Raw genomic sequence first — 20,127 nt, forward strand, 5'->3', positions numbered from 1 at the left:
CTCTTTTCAGTCACAAGGTGCCTAGTCTTCTGATTTAAAGCTAGGCTTACTCAGTGAATCAGGCAGCAAGAAGGTCACAGCGGAAAGCCATGGCAATAGAAATGAGAAGAAATTCAGAGAAAGAAATGGACAGTGGAAACCAAGGGACCAGTGAATGACTTCCACACAGGTCGAGTCTGCTCAGACTGTAAAACACCTAGAAACATCTGTGCATCTGGTCTTCAGTTCCTTCATCTGGAAACCAAAGGCCATATGGCTTTGCTATTTCTAAGTCCTCCCCTAACTCCCGTGACTCTGTGACACCAAATACATGTGTATAACACAGTGCCCTCCAAGGACACATGAATCTTACAGGAAGACATCTCCTTCTCTGCTTAATCTCTCTCATTGTTTCTCATGATTTCCAATTAAAGAAGGATCCGAAGGAATGCGTTTCTCAGGTTCACTCTTGGTCATATTTCAAATTGGCATCCCGTTTGAGTTATTTCTAGAGTATATTATGAGCTGTTCACTTCTTTTTTTGTGGCACTGGGAATGGAATGCAGAGCCCTCCTACATGCCAGGTTTGCTCGTTAGTTTTCGTCAACTTGGTATAAACCAGAGACACCTGGGAAGAGGGAAAGTTAGTTGAGGAACTGGCTGCATCAGGTTAGCCTGTGGGCCTGTTTCCAGAGTTTTCTTGGATTGCTAACTGGTGGAGGAGGGCCCAGGGCACTGTGAGCGGTGCCATCTCTAGGCAGGTAGTCATGAGTTGCATAAGAAAGGCAACTGAATGGCAGCCTGGAACAAAACTAGTAAGCAGTATTCCTCGATGGTCTCTGCTTCGATCCCTGCCTCCAGGTCCTAGCTTGAATTCCTGCCCTAGCTTCCTCCAATGATGAGCTGTAGCCTGTGAGCTATAATAAATCCTCTCCTCTCTGAGTGGTTTTTAGTCATAGTGTGCTATCACAGCAACAAAAAAGCTAACTAGGACATCAGGCAAGTGCTATACCACAGAGCTGAAAGCCTTGACCCTGTGTTTTTCTCTTTTAGCACACTAGCTCACCTCTTACGTTTCCCTTTTGAGTTGAAAAACATTCCTAAATGGGTTACAAAGAGTTTCAAAAAATAACTTTACCCTTGAGCTCCTTCAGGCTTGTGACTGATTTGCATGACAGCCACCAGAGACCAGCAGTCTCCTGTCACACAGCGCCATTGATGGTCTTCATTTTGTTCATTTAATCCTGATCCACAAAAGTCAGGACTTGTGCTTCCAAACACAGATGCTTGACTACAAAGGAATTATGCCTGTAATAATGTTTTCCATTGGGAATCTTGCTTTGTGAAAAACTGCATCTGATTTTTCTGAAAGGCAAAATGTCTTTTGTTAGATTGTTCTGAGTTATTTGTAGATGGTAAACAATATTGCTATGAACACTGCAGTTCAGATACCACCAAAGGGATACCTAATTGGTCTTTGAGCATTTGGTTACTTATCGTTTATTATATTGTGATAAGAATAAACAATAGACATATGTCGCTAGTGCCCAGAGTAAAATTCTAATTTGACTGACTTTCACATCTACCATTCCTCTTTTCTGTTGTTAAACAGGAAACTGTTAAAGACAATTCACTTCTCTTTATGCCAAATGTTTTGAAAGTCTATTTGGAAAATGGGCAGACCAAATCCTTTCGCTTTGACTGCAGCACCTCCATCAAGGTAAGATGACATTCAAACCTCTGGGCCTGTACTCAGTATGTGAGATCAAACCAAGACAGAGTGCAGAAACAGAAAAGGCTCTGGGCTTTTTGTCACTATTGGTGCTGCAAACACTATAACATGATGTCTATGAAGAAATACCAGGGCTAGTGATTTTAATGCAACTCCAGATTAATTAAAATAGCATGACTGTCACCAAGAAGGTTTGGCACCCTGCCCAGAGCCAACAGGATTTCCCAGCAATTTCAGCCACCACGAAGATTAGGATGTTAACTATCGATTGAATATCTGCCACTTTTGATGTCCAGCAAAATCAAGGGGTATAATAATTTAAAGATAACATTTACTTTTGATTGCTTTAACCAATTGCTGGAGAATGCTACATAACAAGTTGGACCTGAGTTTACTTCTCAGGAGGAGGTTAAAGGAAGAGCCACCATGCAATCCCATGATTTCTGAGTCACGGGTGAGTTTTACATAATAGGTTTCATAGCAAAGCATATGGGTTCCCCCCCCCCATACTTTTTTCCTAGAAAAGAAAAGTGCATATTCTCCTCTTTTTCTTATTGTACAAAAGTATGTTCAGAAATTGATTGCTCCCTAATGTCTCATCAGCCTAAAATAGACTTTCTTCAAATGGCACAGTCAGAAAGACTTTATGGAGGTAAAAATGTACCTAGCGATGATCTGTACCATAATCTAGCAAGAGACTATCAAGTCTGTGTTTAAAATGTCTATCAATAGTCAACCATTAGTTCTCTGCATTTGAAAGGCCTCAGAGTAGATCTCACCTGTGCAAACGGTTCTACAAAGCCTACTTGCTGTGCCTTCTTATTTTCATAATACCAGCAAGCAGCTGGGGTTAAATTGCCTTAAATACATGGTGATTCAGTAGGCAGTAGAAGGCACAATATTAGTAGATGGGTGGAGGAACACTAAGTCATCCTTAATTGCCCCAGATGAAATACTAGTTCCCTTCATATAAGACTGCTACTTTGAAAGGGTGGATGGCTGATAAAATATTTTTCCTTCTTTTCCTACTCAATACCAACATAGTTGATCCAATAATCAATCACCTAAAAAAAGAATCAGAAAATTCTTTCTGTAAAGAATTTGGGCTTTGGGGTCATCTGTTGTCTGTAGGAATTTTTGGATTATTTGTTGCACCAGGAAAACAGCCACAGAGAGGAGGTATTGGGAGGACCTCAGGATCTCTTTTTAGGTGAATGATCTTCTTGAAAAACACCGAGAACTCAACCATTTGTCCTCTCACATTCTAGTTCATTATAGAAGTGGGTGAGAAGCTGGATTCAACAAGGGACATCAGCCCATAGGACAGCTTCCAGAGTCTCCTTCCTATGGACAGCTACAGGCAGTGTTATAGTCTCCCAGAAATAATGTAACAATATACACAGAGTATTAGTAAGAAAACTCCCCTTTGTCTTGGTATCCAGAATTTTTTTTATTAGAAGTTGGTCACATAGACACAACTGCATGGCTGGACTTAGGAACTCATCCCTCTAGAGGTCAAGTTGATATTGCACGACCCAAGACTGGTTGTGGACTACTGTTTTTAGCAAAGACTGTATGCTATAGTCCAGTTCTTTAGAGACAGAATAATGACTCCTGCCCAGCAGACCACTGAAGAGCGAAAAGGTCCTTTCCTACGAGTGACAAAGCAGAGCCACACCTTGCTTTAGGTAGTGCTAATCCATTCCTGCATACACTTTGCGTGAGCAAATGAGGATGCCCAGTTGGACCCACGGGCTGTTGTTTGCAGACCCTAGAACGCATGCACAGAAATACATGACTATGAATCTCTCTGGCCTTTTGGGCTCATTCTTTGTTCTCAACTGTTCAGCTCCTTGCTGTTATACCTTCTAGCTCACTTGAAGACATATGATAAGACTTGAGTACATTTCTTACCAGAAACCAGTCTAAACCAAAGGACAGTTCTGCTGTTATTCCTTTTAACTTCCTTATCACAGCAACCCACACTAGTCTGAGTTTTATTTCCTGGTGGATTACAGGTGACAATGAGGAGACTAGGCGCTGTGTAAAGAGTTCCCATCCAATTCAAGCTACCTTATCTTGTACCTAACAGCCCTATTAGCACACAGTCACTGGTTGGTGGGCATAGAATGGAAAGAGCAGCACAGTGATGAAAGGAAAGTGACAACTGCTGAATACAATTTGCCAGAACTCTCCTTACAGAGTTAGATAATAGGGCGCAACTACCAGGGTCATTTTCCATGCCCCCCACTGGTTTACAAAAATGTCACATAGAGTTCACGTAGCCTTCCAAAACCTGGGTTGTGTTTCTCTTTCCTGGATTTTGTGCAAATATATGTAAAATAAACTACTATGGCAGGGCTCTCTGTGCAAATGGTGTTATAATAAATGCTTTGTAAGTATGAACTCATTTGATTCCCATATCAATCCCAAGGCAGGCATTATTATCACTTCCAGTTTACAGGTAGGGAAACTGAGATACTGAGAGGTTGAATAACTTCCCAGTGCTGGGACGTTTTTAAGCATGAGGACTGGAATTAGAGCCCAGACATTCTCAGAAGCTTCATTACTACCATGGTGCTCTTTCAGAACAAAAGGCGCAGGCCAACATACTGTCTGGGGGCAGGACAAAAATGGTGGATATTTCAGGCCTCACGGGTTCAACTCTGTTATGAAGTGTATGGACAATAAAGCAACCATGACAATAAAAAGATGGGTTGACTCAGTCCCGATAAAACTTTATTTATCAAAATGGTTGGTGGGCTAGATTTGGCATGCAGGCCGTACTTACCAGGTCCCTGATGTAGAACACTTTCAGTGTTGGTTTAACTGTGTCCTCACTGAGAAAAAGAGACATAAACTAGACCTCTATCTGTTAAAAAAACCTTTCTAATTTAAACCCTTACACAGGGACTGCAGAGATTGCTCAGCAGTTAAGAGCACTGGCTGCTCTTCTAGAGGATTCAGCTTTTATTCCTGGTACCCACATGATAGCTCACAACTGCCTGTAACTCCCATTCCAGGCCTTCTTCTAGCCTCCCTGGGCACCAAACATGCGAGTGCTACACACAGCACACATGCAGGCAAAAGACCCAAACACATTTAAAAAGAAAAAGAACCTTATATGAACACCAAGCTCTTCTTCTGGATGTGTATCTTACCTCTCAGTATTGAACTCCACAGGAAGTTTGGGTGGTGCCGAAAGCCATTAAAGGGCCAAGAAAAAGAGGGTCTTGATTCTGTGCTTTTCAATCTTAATGCTATTCGATTTCAGTACCATTTGACAGTATTCCATTACGGAATGTAAAGCCTACATAGATGTAACACTTTCTGGTCACGATAGTCTCTAAAAACTAAAAAGGACAGTGTTGATTTTGATCTCTCCGTGTCACTCTTTGCTCTGTAAGGATGTCATCTTAACCCTGCAAGAGAAGCTGTCTATCAAAGGCATTGAACACTTCTCCCTCATGCTGGAGCAGAGGACTGAAGGGGCTGGGACCAAGCTGCTGTTGCTTCATGAGCAGGAGACACTCACCCAGGTCTGTGGAGTAACCCCAAGAATGATAATGCCGGTGGGAGCAGAGCCCGTGGTACCACAGAAGGCCCTTTCTCCAGCCCTCTCATTGTAGCGTCTCTATTCCCCAGGTCCTCTCTGAAGGAAGCACTACCTTCAGCATGTCTCAGACACCTCAAGGAGACAGCCTCCTTTTATTACCAATCTGACATAGACTTTCAGTAGTTCTCCAGACTTGTCCTTCAGAGGCCAGGCAGATACTGGAATGTAGCTTTGCAGAGTGACATTTTATGTTTCTGCAACGGTTTCTCTGCTTGTTTTGATCATTAAAAGCAAAACTGTTCACGAAATGGAGTAAATGAAGTCAGAATCATCTATGTAGTCTTCCGCTCTTGACTATTTTTGGGAGCCTACAGTCACTGCCCCAGTCCCGCCCACTATAAATATGGGATCTACTGATGTGTCCCAATTCCTGGTTCCAAAGGTGACACCCCATCTGTTCTCTGGGGAGACAAGCCGACTGCTTACTGCTGCTTCAAACATACCACCTTCACTTGTCTCAACTTGAAACAAGCTGAGCATCTTGCTCGAGTGTCTAACTATCCACTCTTGCATAGGAAAGTTCAATGAAGAGATAACTCTAGAAAGAGGAGGTGGGGGGACATGATCAGCTAAAGCAGCCAGATACCACCAAGGGATGGAATGACAGGAAGCATTGCCCTGCTAAAGTGCTTCTTATTTGGTGCATAATTAAAAGCTAATATCTGGAATGGGTTGGAGGGATGTCTCAGCAGTTAAGAACATGTACTGTTCTTCTTGAAGACCTGAGTTCAGTTCCCAGAACCCACATCAGGTAGCTCACAATGGCCTAGAACATCAGCTCCAGATCTGACACCTCCAGCTTCTTTGGGTACCTGCAGCTCACATAATTAAAACTGAAAATAATTCTTTAAACAAAAATCAACACCTCGCATTTTACACATCAATTCCCTCAAATAGCCCTATTCTTTTGACAGAATCCCAACAGGATGTGACGGATTGGGAAAGTTGCAATGCATGTTGATTGCCACTTCTGTATCTAATTTGACCTATAATCAAGTTTAAATCTACATAGCCTTATTTAAAATCACTTGCAAAATAACCCACAACAAAGCTTATTTTATGCAGTGTCATACGCAAACCATCATTTATATTCGGAACCCCTCAAATGAAAGCTCATTGTGTATCCAAGTTCCACTGGAAATAGAACCTTAGCCAAACACTTGAATGTGTGGAAGTTCCCTGAGAGATTATGATCAATACTGGGAGAGGGGTGGAAAATAGGAATGGGGCAAATTGGGAGCCAACAGAAATTTCTCAGCAAGCCAGTTTCCAGCATGGGACTAGAGCCATATCTGATTAGAAAGCTCCGAGTGGTAGCATCAAATAAATGCGTGTCAGTGGTACCTCACCTGGAGTGCGCTGAGCAAGCAGTTGGCATTGGTAGCAGGCTATGCCTGATGACTCCTCAAATTCCCTGACCCATTCAATGGTCCCAGGCACATAGAATAAATAGCCTTCAGTTTGTGGCCATAAGTGAGAGTGGCAGCGTACCAGTTTCTGAGTCTAATGGAAGTTCCACAACTTTATCTTTCCCTTACAGTTCTACTACATGGGCCTTATAGGAAAACATTATGGTGATTGAGGTGAACAAAGAATCAAAACTTTTTGTGATACTACATATCTAGAGCTTAATAAAATGTGCCAAATAGCCTGAAACAAAGCAACTCCATCCTTTTGAACTGTTCAGTACAATGGAACTGTTAGAGTCTCAGAGCAGGATAAGAATTGGTGTGATAAAGCTGTGTATATGAGCTCTGTCATCTTCTCTCCTTTCTCATGATGCTTTCTTTCTTTGCCCAGTCTCTCCTTTGAACATTCCCATTATGTACAACCTCTAGCCCCAGAGCCTGCTTCTGGGGACCCCAGCCTTGCACAAAGGCCAAACTGAAGATTTTGTTAATGTAGAAAAAAAAGAGGAATGTGATTCTTTGGGTCTCAGTCCTTTATCAGTTAGCACCTATGAATTCTTAAATGATGTGTTTGCTCTTCCAGGTGACACAGAGACCCAGCTCCCATAAAATGAGGTGTCTTTTCCGGATCAGTTTTGTCCCAAAGGATCCCATTGACCTGTTAAGGAGAGATCCAGTCGCTTTTGAGTATCTCTATGTTCAGGTAGGTAAATGTTTAGATTGTTCTATATAAATGTTGAGATGACCATTAATCAACCCCGCCATTGTTTTTCTTCCCATCATCCATGCTAAGCACAACGAACCATAAAATAAGTGTGATACTCTTTACATGTCTATATTTGGTTTTGAAATAACTTTATTACTCCCGTAAAAGTTCCAAGAATCTACACCCTCCATCCCAATTTATCTATCATTAGTATTATCTCATTTGTATTTTAGTTTAATACAGGTACATAGTCCTGTTCTCTTTCATCACAGAAATTCACACACAAACATTTATTCTACAGCACAAGAAAGCTAGTTGCTTGAATCATGTATTATTTTTGATATTAAATATGCCGTGTATTTTCCAATAACAAGGATGTTTTCTTATATAAACTCTGTTCAATAAAAAAATCAAGAAATAGGACACTGATGCATGCCCCTTATCTCATCTTTTATCTACATCCAAATGATGCCTGTTGTACCCCAAATATCCTTTATGCCATCAGTTTTTCCAAAATAGAAATCACTGTGGAATCTAATTTTGCACATAGTTTGGTTGTCAAGTTTCTGTGGTGTCCGTAAATCAGGTCTGTCCTTTATCCTCCTTTGGTGACTTTTGTGACATTGAATTTAAAAAGTACTAATCAGACATTTCATAAAAATCTTTCCATTTGGGTTTCTCGAGTATTTTCTCAGGATTAGGTTGAAGTTATGAGTTTGCAAGGAATGGCATTAGTGACTGTGTCCTTCTCAGGGTAGCATACGAGGAGCAACATGTTGCCAGGTTATCCCCTTAATTGTGAGGCTGACTTTGACTCTTATGTGGGTAGTGTCCTTGTAAAAATTAATAACTTTTCTTTTGTAATGAGTATAAAATTTGTGGCAAGTCATTTTGTAACTTTTATCATCTTATAGTTCATCAAATTGTCACCCACTAATTTTTATTAATAGTATTAATTAGTGATTCTTGCTTGAATCTATTGTTATCAGGATGATTTAAAATGACATGTCTAATTTCATTATGTCTTCTTTGTTGATCAGTTGGCATACTATAAAAGTTTTTCCTTCTCTGTATATTTATTCATTTTGTCACTTAAATTTCTCTGAGATACCACAGTAATGATTAATATTAGAATTAATAATTTTCAGAATTTTAAGATTTTTAAAAATACATATATCTTCTCTAGATTGTCTATTTTATATTTTATTATGGGGTATAATCCCCCACAAAACAAAACTTCCAGGGATGAGTATCTGGAACAATTTGTCTAGGAGGAAATGTATTGATATAGATACATGTGGGTAAGTTTAGGTGATTCAATATTTAGATGTTCCTGGATTTTTGTGAATCCATCCTATCATTTTGATTTAAATTTCCCAATGCAATTGGAGTAAACATTAATAATCTATATTTTGGGTCTGGACAGATGGCTCAACAGTTAATAGGACTGGATACTCTTCCGGGGGAACTGAATTTGATTCCCAGCCTCCACATAGCAGCTAACAACCACCTGTAACTCCAGTCCTAAGGGATCTAATGACCTCTAGTGGCCACTATGGGCACTGAATGCACATGGTACATAGACAAGCTTATTGGCAAGACACTCATACACATAAAAAAATCTCAAAGAAGAATCTATTCCTTTAATGTGTAGTACATAGAATCACCCAAAGTGTCTGTAAGCATGTTTTTACCTTCACATTCACAAAACCAGGAGAAAAACAAGTCAAAAGACAGTCGATATTAGGTTAAAGGGAGATACACACAAGATAGATGTGGCAAATTACGTCTGTTGGGATCAAGTGGCAATAATAAGCCCTAGAGATCAGAAAAAAAGCCAGAGAAAAAAAAGAAGCAGAATGCACAGGTACATTCTAGTATGCAGAATCCTCAGAACAGACCCCAGTAACTTTCCCCATCTCTGTGGTCTTTGAAAAAGACTTTGTTTTTTCAGCTCAAGAGGTTGATTAATGTTCATGAAGATAGCTCTGCTCCTCCAAGATAAGTCCAATCCTGTTCAGAATGTACAACCTTTTATAAAAAATAATTTTAAATGTATATTGCATTTTCCAACCTAAACAGCAAGACTATCGTGTTCTGGGTTTTCTCAGTGTTAAATGGGGTCATATGTACCCCTGACTTGACAACAATGTCCTCTGTTCCTCCAAGAGGCCAGGAAACCTAGCCGATTATGGCTGCATAAAATCAAGAGTTTGATTCTCAGCTTATCGGTTACTGTGCCTTCACCATAATCCAGCTGAGCCTCACTCAGAGGCTAGGTCACCTCTGATAAGACCATGTGCTACAATTATTAGCTAGTTAGCAGCAAATGAATAGCTCCAGGTACCTGTTAGTATAAAGCTTTAGACAGTGAAATACAGATACAGGCTGTTCTCTGTAATTACAGTCTCATCTTGAGAACAGGATGGGGCTTTCAAACCATTCGGCTTCTGTTGAAACACCACAAGAAGTCTACTGCCTTTGTAAAGGGGAAAAACATGGCTGTGCTTGTCTTGGGGAAGGGAGACAAGGAGTACCTCTAAAACTCATTATGTTTTGTTTAAGGCGTGTCTGCTCAAATTAAGTGCACGGAGACTTTTCTCATTTGAAAGACATCTTTTATACCAGAGGACTGGCCTCAAAATAAGACAAACTGTCTGGAGAGTTTGCCTTGGGACTGGAAGAAAAAGGCTGATGTTGTTTCTGTTTTCCTGCCTTCCCTTTCATGGGGGTGGTGGTTTATCTGCTTCTTAAAGGAATAGGCTGCACGGGAGATGGAGAGCCGTATACTATGGGCAATGGAGACTAAAATCAAGTGACTATCATCTTATATTTCCCCCTCAGAGAATAAGAAATGAACATGGGTTTTTTTTTGTTTTTTTTGTTTGTTTGTTTTTTTGTTTGTTTGTTTGTTTGTTTTTTTGCCTCAGACTCTACTTGGAAATGACTGTATCACAGACTGTGTGGTGCGTCTAAAATAACCCATCTGTCTACTAGAAGTCAACCGGTCTCCTGTGTGCCTGTGTTGAGTTTTAAGCTACTACAAAGACACAATGAAATTGCCTGGAGAACAGAAGAGGAAACAGAAGTCACACATAGTACTTTACAAGACCAAAATCGATTTAACTTAGCAGACTCGTAATGAGGACAGTCACCATTGGCCAGATAAAGCATAAAGATGCAAACTGGTTTCATAGTGATCAAACATATTCATCTCTGAGTCATTAATAGCCCGTGAGGTCTTTTACAGATTTTAGCATATATATTAGCAGTAAACTCTAATTATCTAGACTGTTCTAATTCATAATGATTATATGCTTGCCGATGTTTGCCCTCTTCACTCTCTATTCAGAAAAAAAAAAGTTGTTTATACCAATTAGTAAACAGGATACAACTCATGAGCCACCAAAATCTTTACAAACATGTTAATAGTATCGCTTTCCTCTTAAGCATGCATTAATTACAAACGAACTTTTTATAAGCATACTACTCACCTGTAAGACTGTATTTTAAGTAATAGATTTAAGAGTAATAAAAGGATGATTAATCTCTCTTTCACACACACACACACATGTTTGTGTGTGTGTATAATTCATATTGCACACCACCTCTCCAGGGTCATTCTTAACTAATTATATAATAACTAAGTGACTAATTAATTGCCTTGTCAAAAGAGTCATGCAGAAGTCTGTTTAAATGCAAGTGTCTTAGTTATTGCTATGATGAAACACCATAACCAAGGCAACTTTTTTCAAATGTTTCTTTCAAAGCATTGAATTGGAGCTTGCTGATATTTTCAGAGAATTCGTGCTATTATGGTGGGAAGTATGGTCGCAGGCAGGCAGGCATTTTGTTAGAGCAGTAGTTGTAAGTTTCTCTCTTGATCCACAACCACAACTGAGAAAGTCATAGGCTTTTGCAACTTCAAAGCCCACTCCCAATGATACACTTACCCCAACACTGCTACACCTCCTAAACCTTCCTAAATGTTTGGAGACCAAATATTCAATCATATGAACCTACAGGGACCATTTTTATTCAAATCACCACAGCAAGGTAAAACAGGAATGGAAAAAATGGTTCAGGCCAGCCAGAGGTCTTAGGAAAAGTAACAGTAATGACTCGTGTTTCTATAACACATTCCATTTATGAATTATCACCTTAGAGCTATCACAACAACCTTTCAAATTAGCTAGCTCTTAAGTTAGTTGTTCTTCAGCGTTCAACCATTTTTCATATAAGAAAACTAACATGTCATGGCTAAAGTAACTGTGTTGGTAGTTGAAATAGCCTACTGTCAAACCTGGGCTTTTTTATTCAAGTTTTATACATGCACACATGTATAGTTGAAATAACCTACTGTCAGCCGGGCGGTGGTGGCACACGCCTTTAATCCCAGCACTCCGGAGGCAGAGGCAGGCAGATCTCTGGGAGTTCGAGGTCAGCCTGGTCTATAAGAGCTAGTTCTGGGACAGGAACCAAAGCTACAGAGAAACCCTGTCTCGAAAAAAACCAAAAAAAAAAACAAAACAAAACAACAACAAAAAAAAAACCTACTGTCAAACCTGGGCTTTTATTCTAAGTTCTACACACACGCACACACACACACACACACATATCTGCTTTGAATCCTTATGCAGTAGCAGTTTTCAAAAACGTCATTTGACAAAATAACTTCTCACAAACCAGCTTCTAGGACTGGGGCAGTAGCTCGGTCCTTAAAAAACATAAACACATGGGTTTCATCTCAAGAGCCCACATTAAGCAAAAGTAAGACATAGAAGCACAAGCTTGTAATCCAGCATCAAGGAAGTAAAGATGGATAAGTAGAGCCCAGAGGGTTGCCAGCCAGCTAGCCTAGCCTGGGAATTTACCCAGCCTTGGTAAATTCCAAGCTAGTGACAGATCCTGTCAAACTATAAATAATAATAATAAGGTGGATGCCTCTTGAGGTCCAACATTCAAAGATGTCCTTTGACCCTAACACACATAAGCACACATATGCCTGTGCACCCATACATACATGTATGTATACATACACACGGGCACACACCACATTCTGGGCTTCCAGTTCTCTTAGTGGACTGTATGAGACAATCTTACCTAGGCTGTTAACATGTTGGGGCCAAGATTGCCTCAAGCACTTGGGCATGATTGTTAAAATCAAAATTAAAAAAAAACAAAAAACAAGTTGCAGCTTTAAAATGTTTTTGAGGGTATGACCCAACCATCCCAGGTCTTGTGCTTAACAGAATCCCTTCAAACACAAGTTGCTGTGTGCTCCAGGAAACTATAATGTCTTTCAGGGGAAAAAAGGCGAAAATCCTTCTTAAGGAGGCATTGGGAGGACAACTGGACTCACTTAGCAATGAAGCAGTGTAGTGAAAAATATGCATCCATCATATGTAGATACAAAACCTATGATGTGCTAAGTATGCAGTGTTTAAATACTACATACGGAAGCCACGTAGTGGTATGTGGTCCTAACTTCATGAAATCAGTATGAGATGATTACTAATGTGCTTCCCTTAGAAAGGGAGCAAAAAATAAATTGCTGCGTGTGTTTCCCTTTAATGTCTGCTTGAGAGAAGGCAAAGAATTCAAGAAGGATGCAGGAAAGGGTGTATGTTTTTCTAGAACTAGAACCCAGTTGTCAATAAAAAAAATCAGTCAGCACACGTACAGAATCTGCTTACATAGTCTGCATGTTCCTTCTACTCTCCGCTCCCAACTTTGCTCCTAACAAGAGAGGAATCCAGTACTCGAGTCTAGTATCTGTGGCCATTTTACCATACATACTCAGCCACTTTGGTTAACTGAGATGCAGTCTGATGATTTTGCTCAGGCTAGCCTTGAATTTGTAGTTTACTGTGATGGTTTGAATGAGAACACTCCCCATAGGCTCCTGTATTTGAATGCTTGGTCTCCAGTGGGTGGAACTGTTCGGGGGAGTTAGGAAGGATGACCTTGTTAGAGGAGTGTGGCACTGGATGTGGGCTTTGATATTTCAAAAGCCCTCATTTTTAGTTAGGGCTCTGCCTCACTTTGAGTAAGGATATAAGCTCTCAGCTACTGCTCCAGCACCATTCCTGCCTGCCTGCTGACATGTTCCCTGCCATGATGGTCATGCACTCACCCTCTGAACTGTAAACCCCCAATAAACTCCTCCTTCTGTAAGTTGCCTTGTTCGTGATACTTAGAACAGCAATAGAAAAGCTAAGACATTCACATACCACAGCCTCAGAAGTAGCTGAAACTATAGGGTGAAATACCATACATGGCCTACATTTTGACCCATGCTCTGAACAAATCGATTCCAAGAGATAACTCCCACATAATCACGTGCTTGAAATGGGAGGGCTGCAGCCATTGAGATGAATAGGTTTTAATAGCTACCCTTAGATCATATGCCAATGCCCGGTGATAAAGCACATGCCTCTTAATCCTTAAGCAGCTGTAGTGAAGTGTTTCTTATGAGCCCCACTCACAGATGAATAAACTGAGGTCAAGGGTTCAAATAAACGGTAAGGTTTCAAACATGATAGCTATCGTTGGCAAAGCCAGGACTGCAAACCCCAGTTCCACACAAAACAAAACTGGGAATGACATATATAAACCTTTAGAAGTGTGCTTACAGCTTCCAAGTACAATTTAACTATTTTAGTCCTCACAACACCTTGCAATTAGAAAACAGCATCACTCCATTTTAGAGAAAGGAAAACCGAGGCACCGCCAAGTTAGAAATTTGCCCAAAGCCACAACTTATGAAAAATGAATGAAGTTTGGAAGCCAGGATTCCAAGTCCAGCAGCAAAAACCACATTCCTCCACCGGGCTTCCTTGTTCAGCTTCAGCACCTGTGTTTGGCAGTTCCATCCCCAAATTCTTAATTATTTTTACAAAAAGCTAAATATTTAAATAACAGCTTGTCGATGACTGTTAAAGGTTTTGTGTGGTCGCTGTGTTCGTGCAATTAAAGACTGACTTGACTCCAAGCAGCACGGTGGGGATGTTTCCACATTTAGCCTCGGTACCTTAGAAGTGAAGGTTGAAACACTTGGGAAACGCTTGTCACCTGCTCCTCTAAAGGGGAGCACAAGGCAGCCCATGCGCTGATGAACTGCGCCCTCTGCTGGTCTCTTTGCAGAGTTGTAACGACGTCGTTCAGGAGCGATTTGGACCTGAGCTGAAATACGACATTGCCTTGCGGCTGGCCGCCTTACAAATGTACATCGCCACTGTCACCACCAAACAGACGCAGAAAATCTCCCTCAAATACATTGAGTAAGTGTTCACACTTGGTGCGGTGAGATGCCGTGGATTTTCCTTCACTTTTTTGTATCTGTTTGCAAAGTTCAACTTGTTTGTGGCTAAATCTTTGTAAACTAGTGGGAAAATAGACAAATATTTTGTCTTTTATAATAGGAAAGATGTGTTTCTCACTTTACCCACCTTTAGAAAACTGCAGGCAAAGTGAAAGCAAGTTCTTAAAATGATATGGACGCCCCAGAATGATGGCTCACTCCTGCCACCCCATCAACTTTAGCGGTAGAGTGTCCTGAGGCAGAAGGCTTACCATGGGTACAAGACCAGCCGAGACCACATAACAAGATTTTGTCCCCAAAACACCATAAAGAAACAACTCGGCCTGATGGTGCAGGCCCATAATTTTAGCTATTCGTGAGGCTGACACAGGAGAATCCCGAGCAGTAGACTGAGTGCAAGGCCAACCTGAGCAACTTACTGTGCTCCTCTCTCAGAATCAGGAAGAAAATCAGTATCAGCACATTTGGTGCCCAGGGTTTACTTCAAAGATAAATGGGTAAAGTGAGGTACAAGATTATTAAGTAGCTTGTTACTTCACCAATTCACAATATAGGGTTAGGGGTGGGGAAGGGTTAAATCCCAAGCAGTGGAACTACTCTTTGTGCCTGAGTTTGTGTGATAGACAGGATTATTGTGAGAGTCCAGTTAGGCTTGGCCACCCTGCAAAAATACGCCAATTAAAGAGACAAGTTATAGGAAGAAAAGAAGAAAAAAGATGAATTTCATGCGGTAGAACTGAGAAGAGGAACAAAAAATGGGTATACTGAGCCCCAAGTCTATCTTTAAGGTCCTGACATGAGATTTAGATTTGTGGAGTTTAGGTTTTAATAGCGGGCAAGAGGTATATGTAACTCAGCAGTCTTGATCAAGGTGTGGTCCAGCCCACCATTTAATCTTCATTGTTTGGTCTCTGTTGCGTGGTATTCAGATAAAATGTGGGGAGTGTATGGTATTTCTTCCTAGGAGGCAAATTCCTCCTCTGGGTGGTACCACACTTCAGCCATTGCCTTCTTCCAGTGTGATAGTCTTGGAAGAATTCATTTTCTAGGGGCTCCTTTGTCTTAACAGCCTGCTAGAACAAAGAATGGACACAAATGTCTCTTTAGAATCCCCCCTCTCTTGCTAGGGTGGTTATAGAACAGTGATTCTCAACCTGTGGGTCACAACCCCTTTGGAGTTCAAATGTCCTTTTCACAGTGGTTGCCTTAGACCATCAGAAAACACAGATCTTTATGTTACGATAAGTAACAGTGCAAAATTATAGTTATGAAGTAGGAATGAAATAATTTTGTGGTTGGTGGTTACCACAACTTGAGAAACTTTATTAAAGAATTGCAGCATCAGCAAGGTTGATAACCACTGTCACGGAGGGACATTTTCTGAAGCGTCATCATGGCAGGAGATCAGCTGGGCCTGGTGGCTCACACCAATAATCCTAGCATTGAGGGAGTCTGAGTTAGAATCACATGTTTGAAGCCATCCCAAGTTACATAATAAGATCATGACAAAGACAGTAAAAAGAGCGAGCTGGAGAAATGACCCACTGGTTAAGAGTACTTGTTGCTCTTGCAGAGGACGTGAGTTTGGTTCCTAGCATCCATCTGATGACTTACAACCATCTGTAACTCCAGTCCCAGCACAAACTGGCACCCTCATCTGGCCTATGTGGGCATTGTACATGCATTTAGTACACATACAAACATGCAGGCAAAACACGCATGCACATAAAATAAAAATACATCTCAAAAATATGCCACAATCAGAAAGCATGGTGCCTTGGTATCTATGTAGGAAAAAAAAAACTGAGAAGTGCCTGGCAAAGATGTCACTCAACAAAGTTGACTCTGTGGGGCACATCTTATTTGTAAACTTTAGATGCCTTCTCTCGCCGAGGATGCCATTTTAACAGCCGCATCCCTCTTTGGCCAAGGAAAATTTGCTTTTCTTAGAAAATAGATGGTTTGTATTGCCTCCAGCTGATGAATCTATTTAAGGGTCATCCTTTAAGAGGGAACGTTCAGTCTCTCAGCAAGAGATTCTTTAGCCTATAGTAAACACCAGTTACTTCATCCCAGCAGCTCTTTATGCTAACAAAAAGGTGAACTCACCAGACTGAATCCGTATCTCCACGCCATGCTAAAAGCTTTGGATTTCTCCCCATCTGCACTCAAAACAAGGACAAATGAAAATAATCCCACTCTCCAAAGGCACTTTCTCAGGGGCTGCCACACTACCCATCCTGAAGCCTTTGCTCAACAGGCTTTAGAGCCTGGGTTGGGGAAGACTAAAGCTTCAATTTCCTGCTCCCAGTGCCACTGTTTGAGCTATTATAAATTTACCTACTGGCAACTAAATGATGAAAAGCCTTCCTATATGGTTCGCTCCCTTGAGTGGTCCAGCCCTTTTCCCTGGGGCGTACGCATAATGGCTGTAGTCTGAAAGACTGTTCACAAACAGGTCTCAGCTGGACACATTCACATGTTCCTTCTCCAGCTACCTAAAGTGTTTAGGGACAGATAAAACTGGCTGCCATTTGCAAAGGCGCCTATACAACTAGAGAATGTATTCAGACAACTAAAATGCATCTGGGGAGCTGGGGAAACAGCTCAGTCACTAACATGCATGCTGTATAAACATAAGGACCAGAATTTGAGCCCCAGAACCCATGCTTTTAAAAGCTGGCAATGCATGTGGTGTGTGCATGTAATCCCAGCACTGATAAAGCAAAGTCAGCAAGCCTGGCCTACCCAGTAAAGTTTAGGTCAGTGAGAGACCCTATCATTAGAAAACTAGTACACCTTTCTGCTCCTCCTGTCTAGCCAATCTTCCCAAGGAGAACATTGTGCAGCCCAGAACCTCTCAAAGATAAGTAGCTTCACTTGAAATCTTGCAGTCTGCAGCTGTGTTGGCACCACTCAGTTCGTCTACCAAATATTTGACTGAGCATTGTATATGGCATTTCCATCAGGTAGTAGAAAGCACTAATTTGTAGTAAATATAATCCTGACTATCAAGGAACTTGTGGTCTGAATGTAAAGGTGAGGTACAAAGATATATTAGTGGAAGAACACACGTCCAAGAATATCTAGACAGTGCGGATTAGTATTTGTAGGGTAAGTGGAGAGTGGGGGCACACAGAGTTGGGTAGACAGAAAAGGGGATAAATCTGGGAAGATAGGAGAATGGGGATCACTGAGATCAAAACATGTTGTAGAAAACTCCCCCAAAAAATGTATTTTAAAAGATACAATGATGCGAAAACTCACTAGGATAATAATATACGGCTGGGACACATCACTAGCATAAATACAACCTTGGGTTCCTGCCCTAGTGATGTGCCCCTCCAATGCATATGTATGGGTATTTTATTTTTCTTATTTTGAATTTTTCTCTTATTCTTATCTATGCAATACATCCTGACTACAGCCTCCCTTTCCTCCTTTCTCCCAGGTAACCCCCTCCATTCCCCTCTCCCCCAGATCCACTGCTTCTCTGTTTCCCTTCAGAAAAGAACAGGACTCCCAGAGATATCAACTGAACACACCATAACCAGGTGCAATAAGACTAGGCACAACCCCTCAGATCAAGGCTGGAGAAAACAACCCAACAGGAGAAAAGGGGGCCCAAAAGCTGGCAAAAGAGTCAGAGATATCCTGTGCTCTCAATGTTAGGAATCTGACAAGAGCACCAAGCTATTGAGCCGTTACATATATGCAGAGGACCTAGGTCAGACCGTGCAGGCTCCATAATTGCCACTCCAGTCTCTGTGAGCCCCTATGAGCTATGTTAGCACATTCTGTGGGCCATGTTCTCCTGGTATCCTCCACCCCTCTGGTTCCTACAATCCTTCCTTGACCTCTTACATGGGGTTCCTGAGCTCCGCCTAATATTTGGGTATGGGAATCCTCATCTGCTCCCATCAGCTTCCAGAGAAAGCCTCTCTTATGAAGACTTGTCTAGGCACTGAAGTATGAGAATAGCAGAAGATTGTTAGGAATCATGTCATTGATTTCTGGGTTTTTGTTTTTGTTGTTTTGTTGGTTGTGGTGGTCAGTCATGTTTTGTTCTACTGTAGGTCTCTGAACCCTAGCACTGCCCCCCATATGTCTATGTGTGTGTGTGTGTGTGTGTGATATGTGAGTGTGTATGTTTTAAAATAAAGACACCAATAGCCCTAAGGCATGCAAATCAATGAAGACAGTAAGGACAAGCTGAGGAAGACAAAGAAACATATTGGAAATATCTGGATATAGAATGTATGTATTTAGGAGACTGAAATTGGTTGAACAAAATGACTCTTTAATGTCCATTGTTAGTGTTCTTTCTACAGAGTGAGGGATATATATGTTTCTTTTTAAATGTGAACATGTGTATCAATGATCCAATAAGGTGTTTCCCACATGGAAATGAAAAGTTGCTTCTCTGTCTTACCAAGAGTCCATTTGTTCCAACAAACAGCAGAGTGTCATTTGGTCTTATGGAAGTCATCATCACAAGAATTGGGGAGTGAATGATGCGCTTTCTGTTGCAGGAAAGAATGGGGCCTGGAGACATTTCTTCCATCTGCTGTGCTGCAGAGCATGAAAGAGAAGAACATCAAGAAAGCTCTCTCCCACCTTGTCAAAGCAAATCAAAACTTGGTACCACCGGGTAAAAAGGTATCCCAGTTACATCTTAATAGAATCTAGATTTTAAGCAGAGACATTTGCCTTCATTCAAAAAGTCATTTCAAATGAGCCCATAAAGAACACACTTAGCATACCACATTTCCAGAAGAACTTTGTACACTATTTACATATGTCTAAAAAGAACAAAATCTGCCGATCCTTCCAGATATCTATTCCTTTCTCACAAGTTGGAAACTCCTTATTGTATGGGGCCAGAGGCAAGTGGTGCTCACACGAGACTTTTCCATCAAGGGATCAAATCACAAGAAAATTGTACACTTTTATCCTGTAACTGGTTACTGCTCAGACTAACTTAAATGCCCAGCAGCCAGTAAAGAGCCCTGCAGGCCAGTTACTGTAGTCATTAGGGATTCTTTCCAAGGAAGCTGTGGACATTGGGTAAGATAAAATGGTGATACTCTTGGCATTGTGAAATATGATGCAGCATCCTTCCTTGATCTATTCTGACCACATGCCAGGGTCACCCCTCCCTTAATTGTCACAAACAAAAATGTGTCCTAATGATCAAAATCACTACCACCAACATTCCCAGTGACAACCATTAGATTAAATACTACAATGGGAAGAGAAAGCAAAGTGATTTCTGTCACTGGTCATGGGGAGTAAAATCTTTGTATTCATTTCTGTTTTCATTAAGTGGGAGACACACAAAGTCCATTTAAAAGGAAAAGA

General features: G+C 41.1%; 1 protein-coding gene across 8 annotated transcripts in view; it reads left to right on the forward strand.

Moving 5' to 3' along the window:
- The window catches only part of Frmpd4 (FERM and PDZ domain containing 4), a 631,873-nt gene that overhangs the window by 587,022 nt on the left and 24,724 nt on the right, over positions 1 to 20,127 (forward strand). For all 8 annotated transcript variants that reach the window (XM_057759464.1, XM_057759460.1, XM_057759465.1 and 5 more), the window contains 5 exons: positions 1,592 to 1,699; positions 5,119 to 5,250; positions 7,320 to 7,439; positions 14,589 to 14,725; positions 19,299 to 19,425. In XM_057759464.1, coding sequence (XP_057615447.1) covers positions 1,592 to 1,699; positions 5,119 to 5,250; positions 7,320 to 7,439; positions 14,589 to 14,725; positions 19,299 to 19,425 — 624 coding nt within the window. The remainder of the gene's footprint in view (positions 1 to 1,591; positions 1,700 to 5,118; positions 5,251 to 7,319; positions 7,440 to 14,588; positions 14,726 to 19,298; positions 19,426 to 20,127) is intronic.

Source organism: Chionomys nivalis, chromosome X (genome assembly GCF_950005125.1).
Source record: "Chionomys nivalis chromosome X, mChiNiv1.1, whole genome shotgun sequence".
In the NCBI taxonomy this organism is placed as follows: Eukaryota; Metazoa; Chordata; class Mammalia; order Rodentia; family Cricetidae; genus Chionomys; species Chionomys nivalis.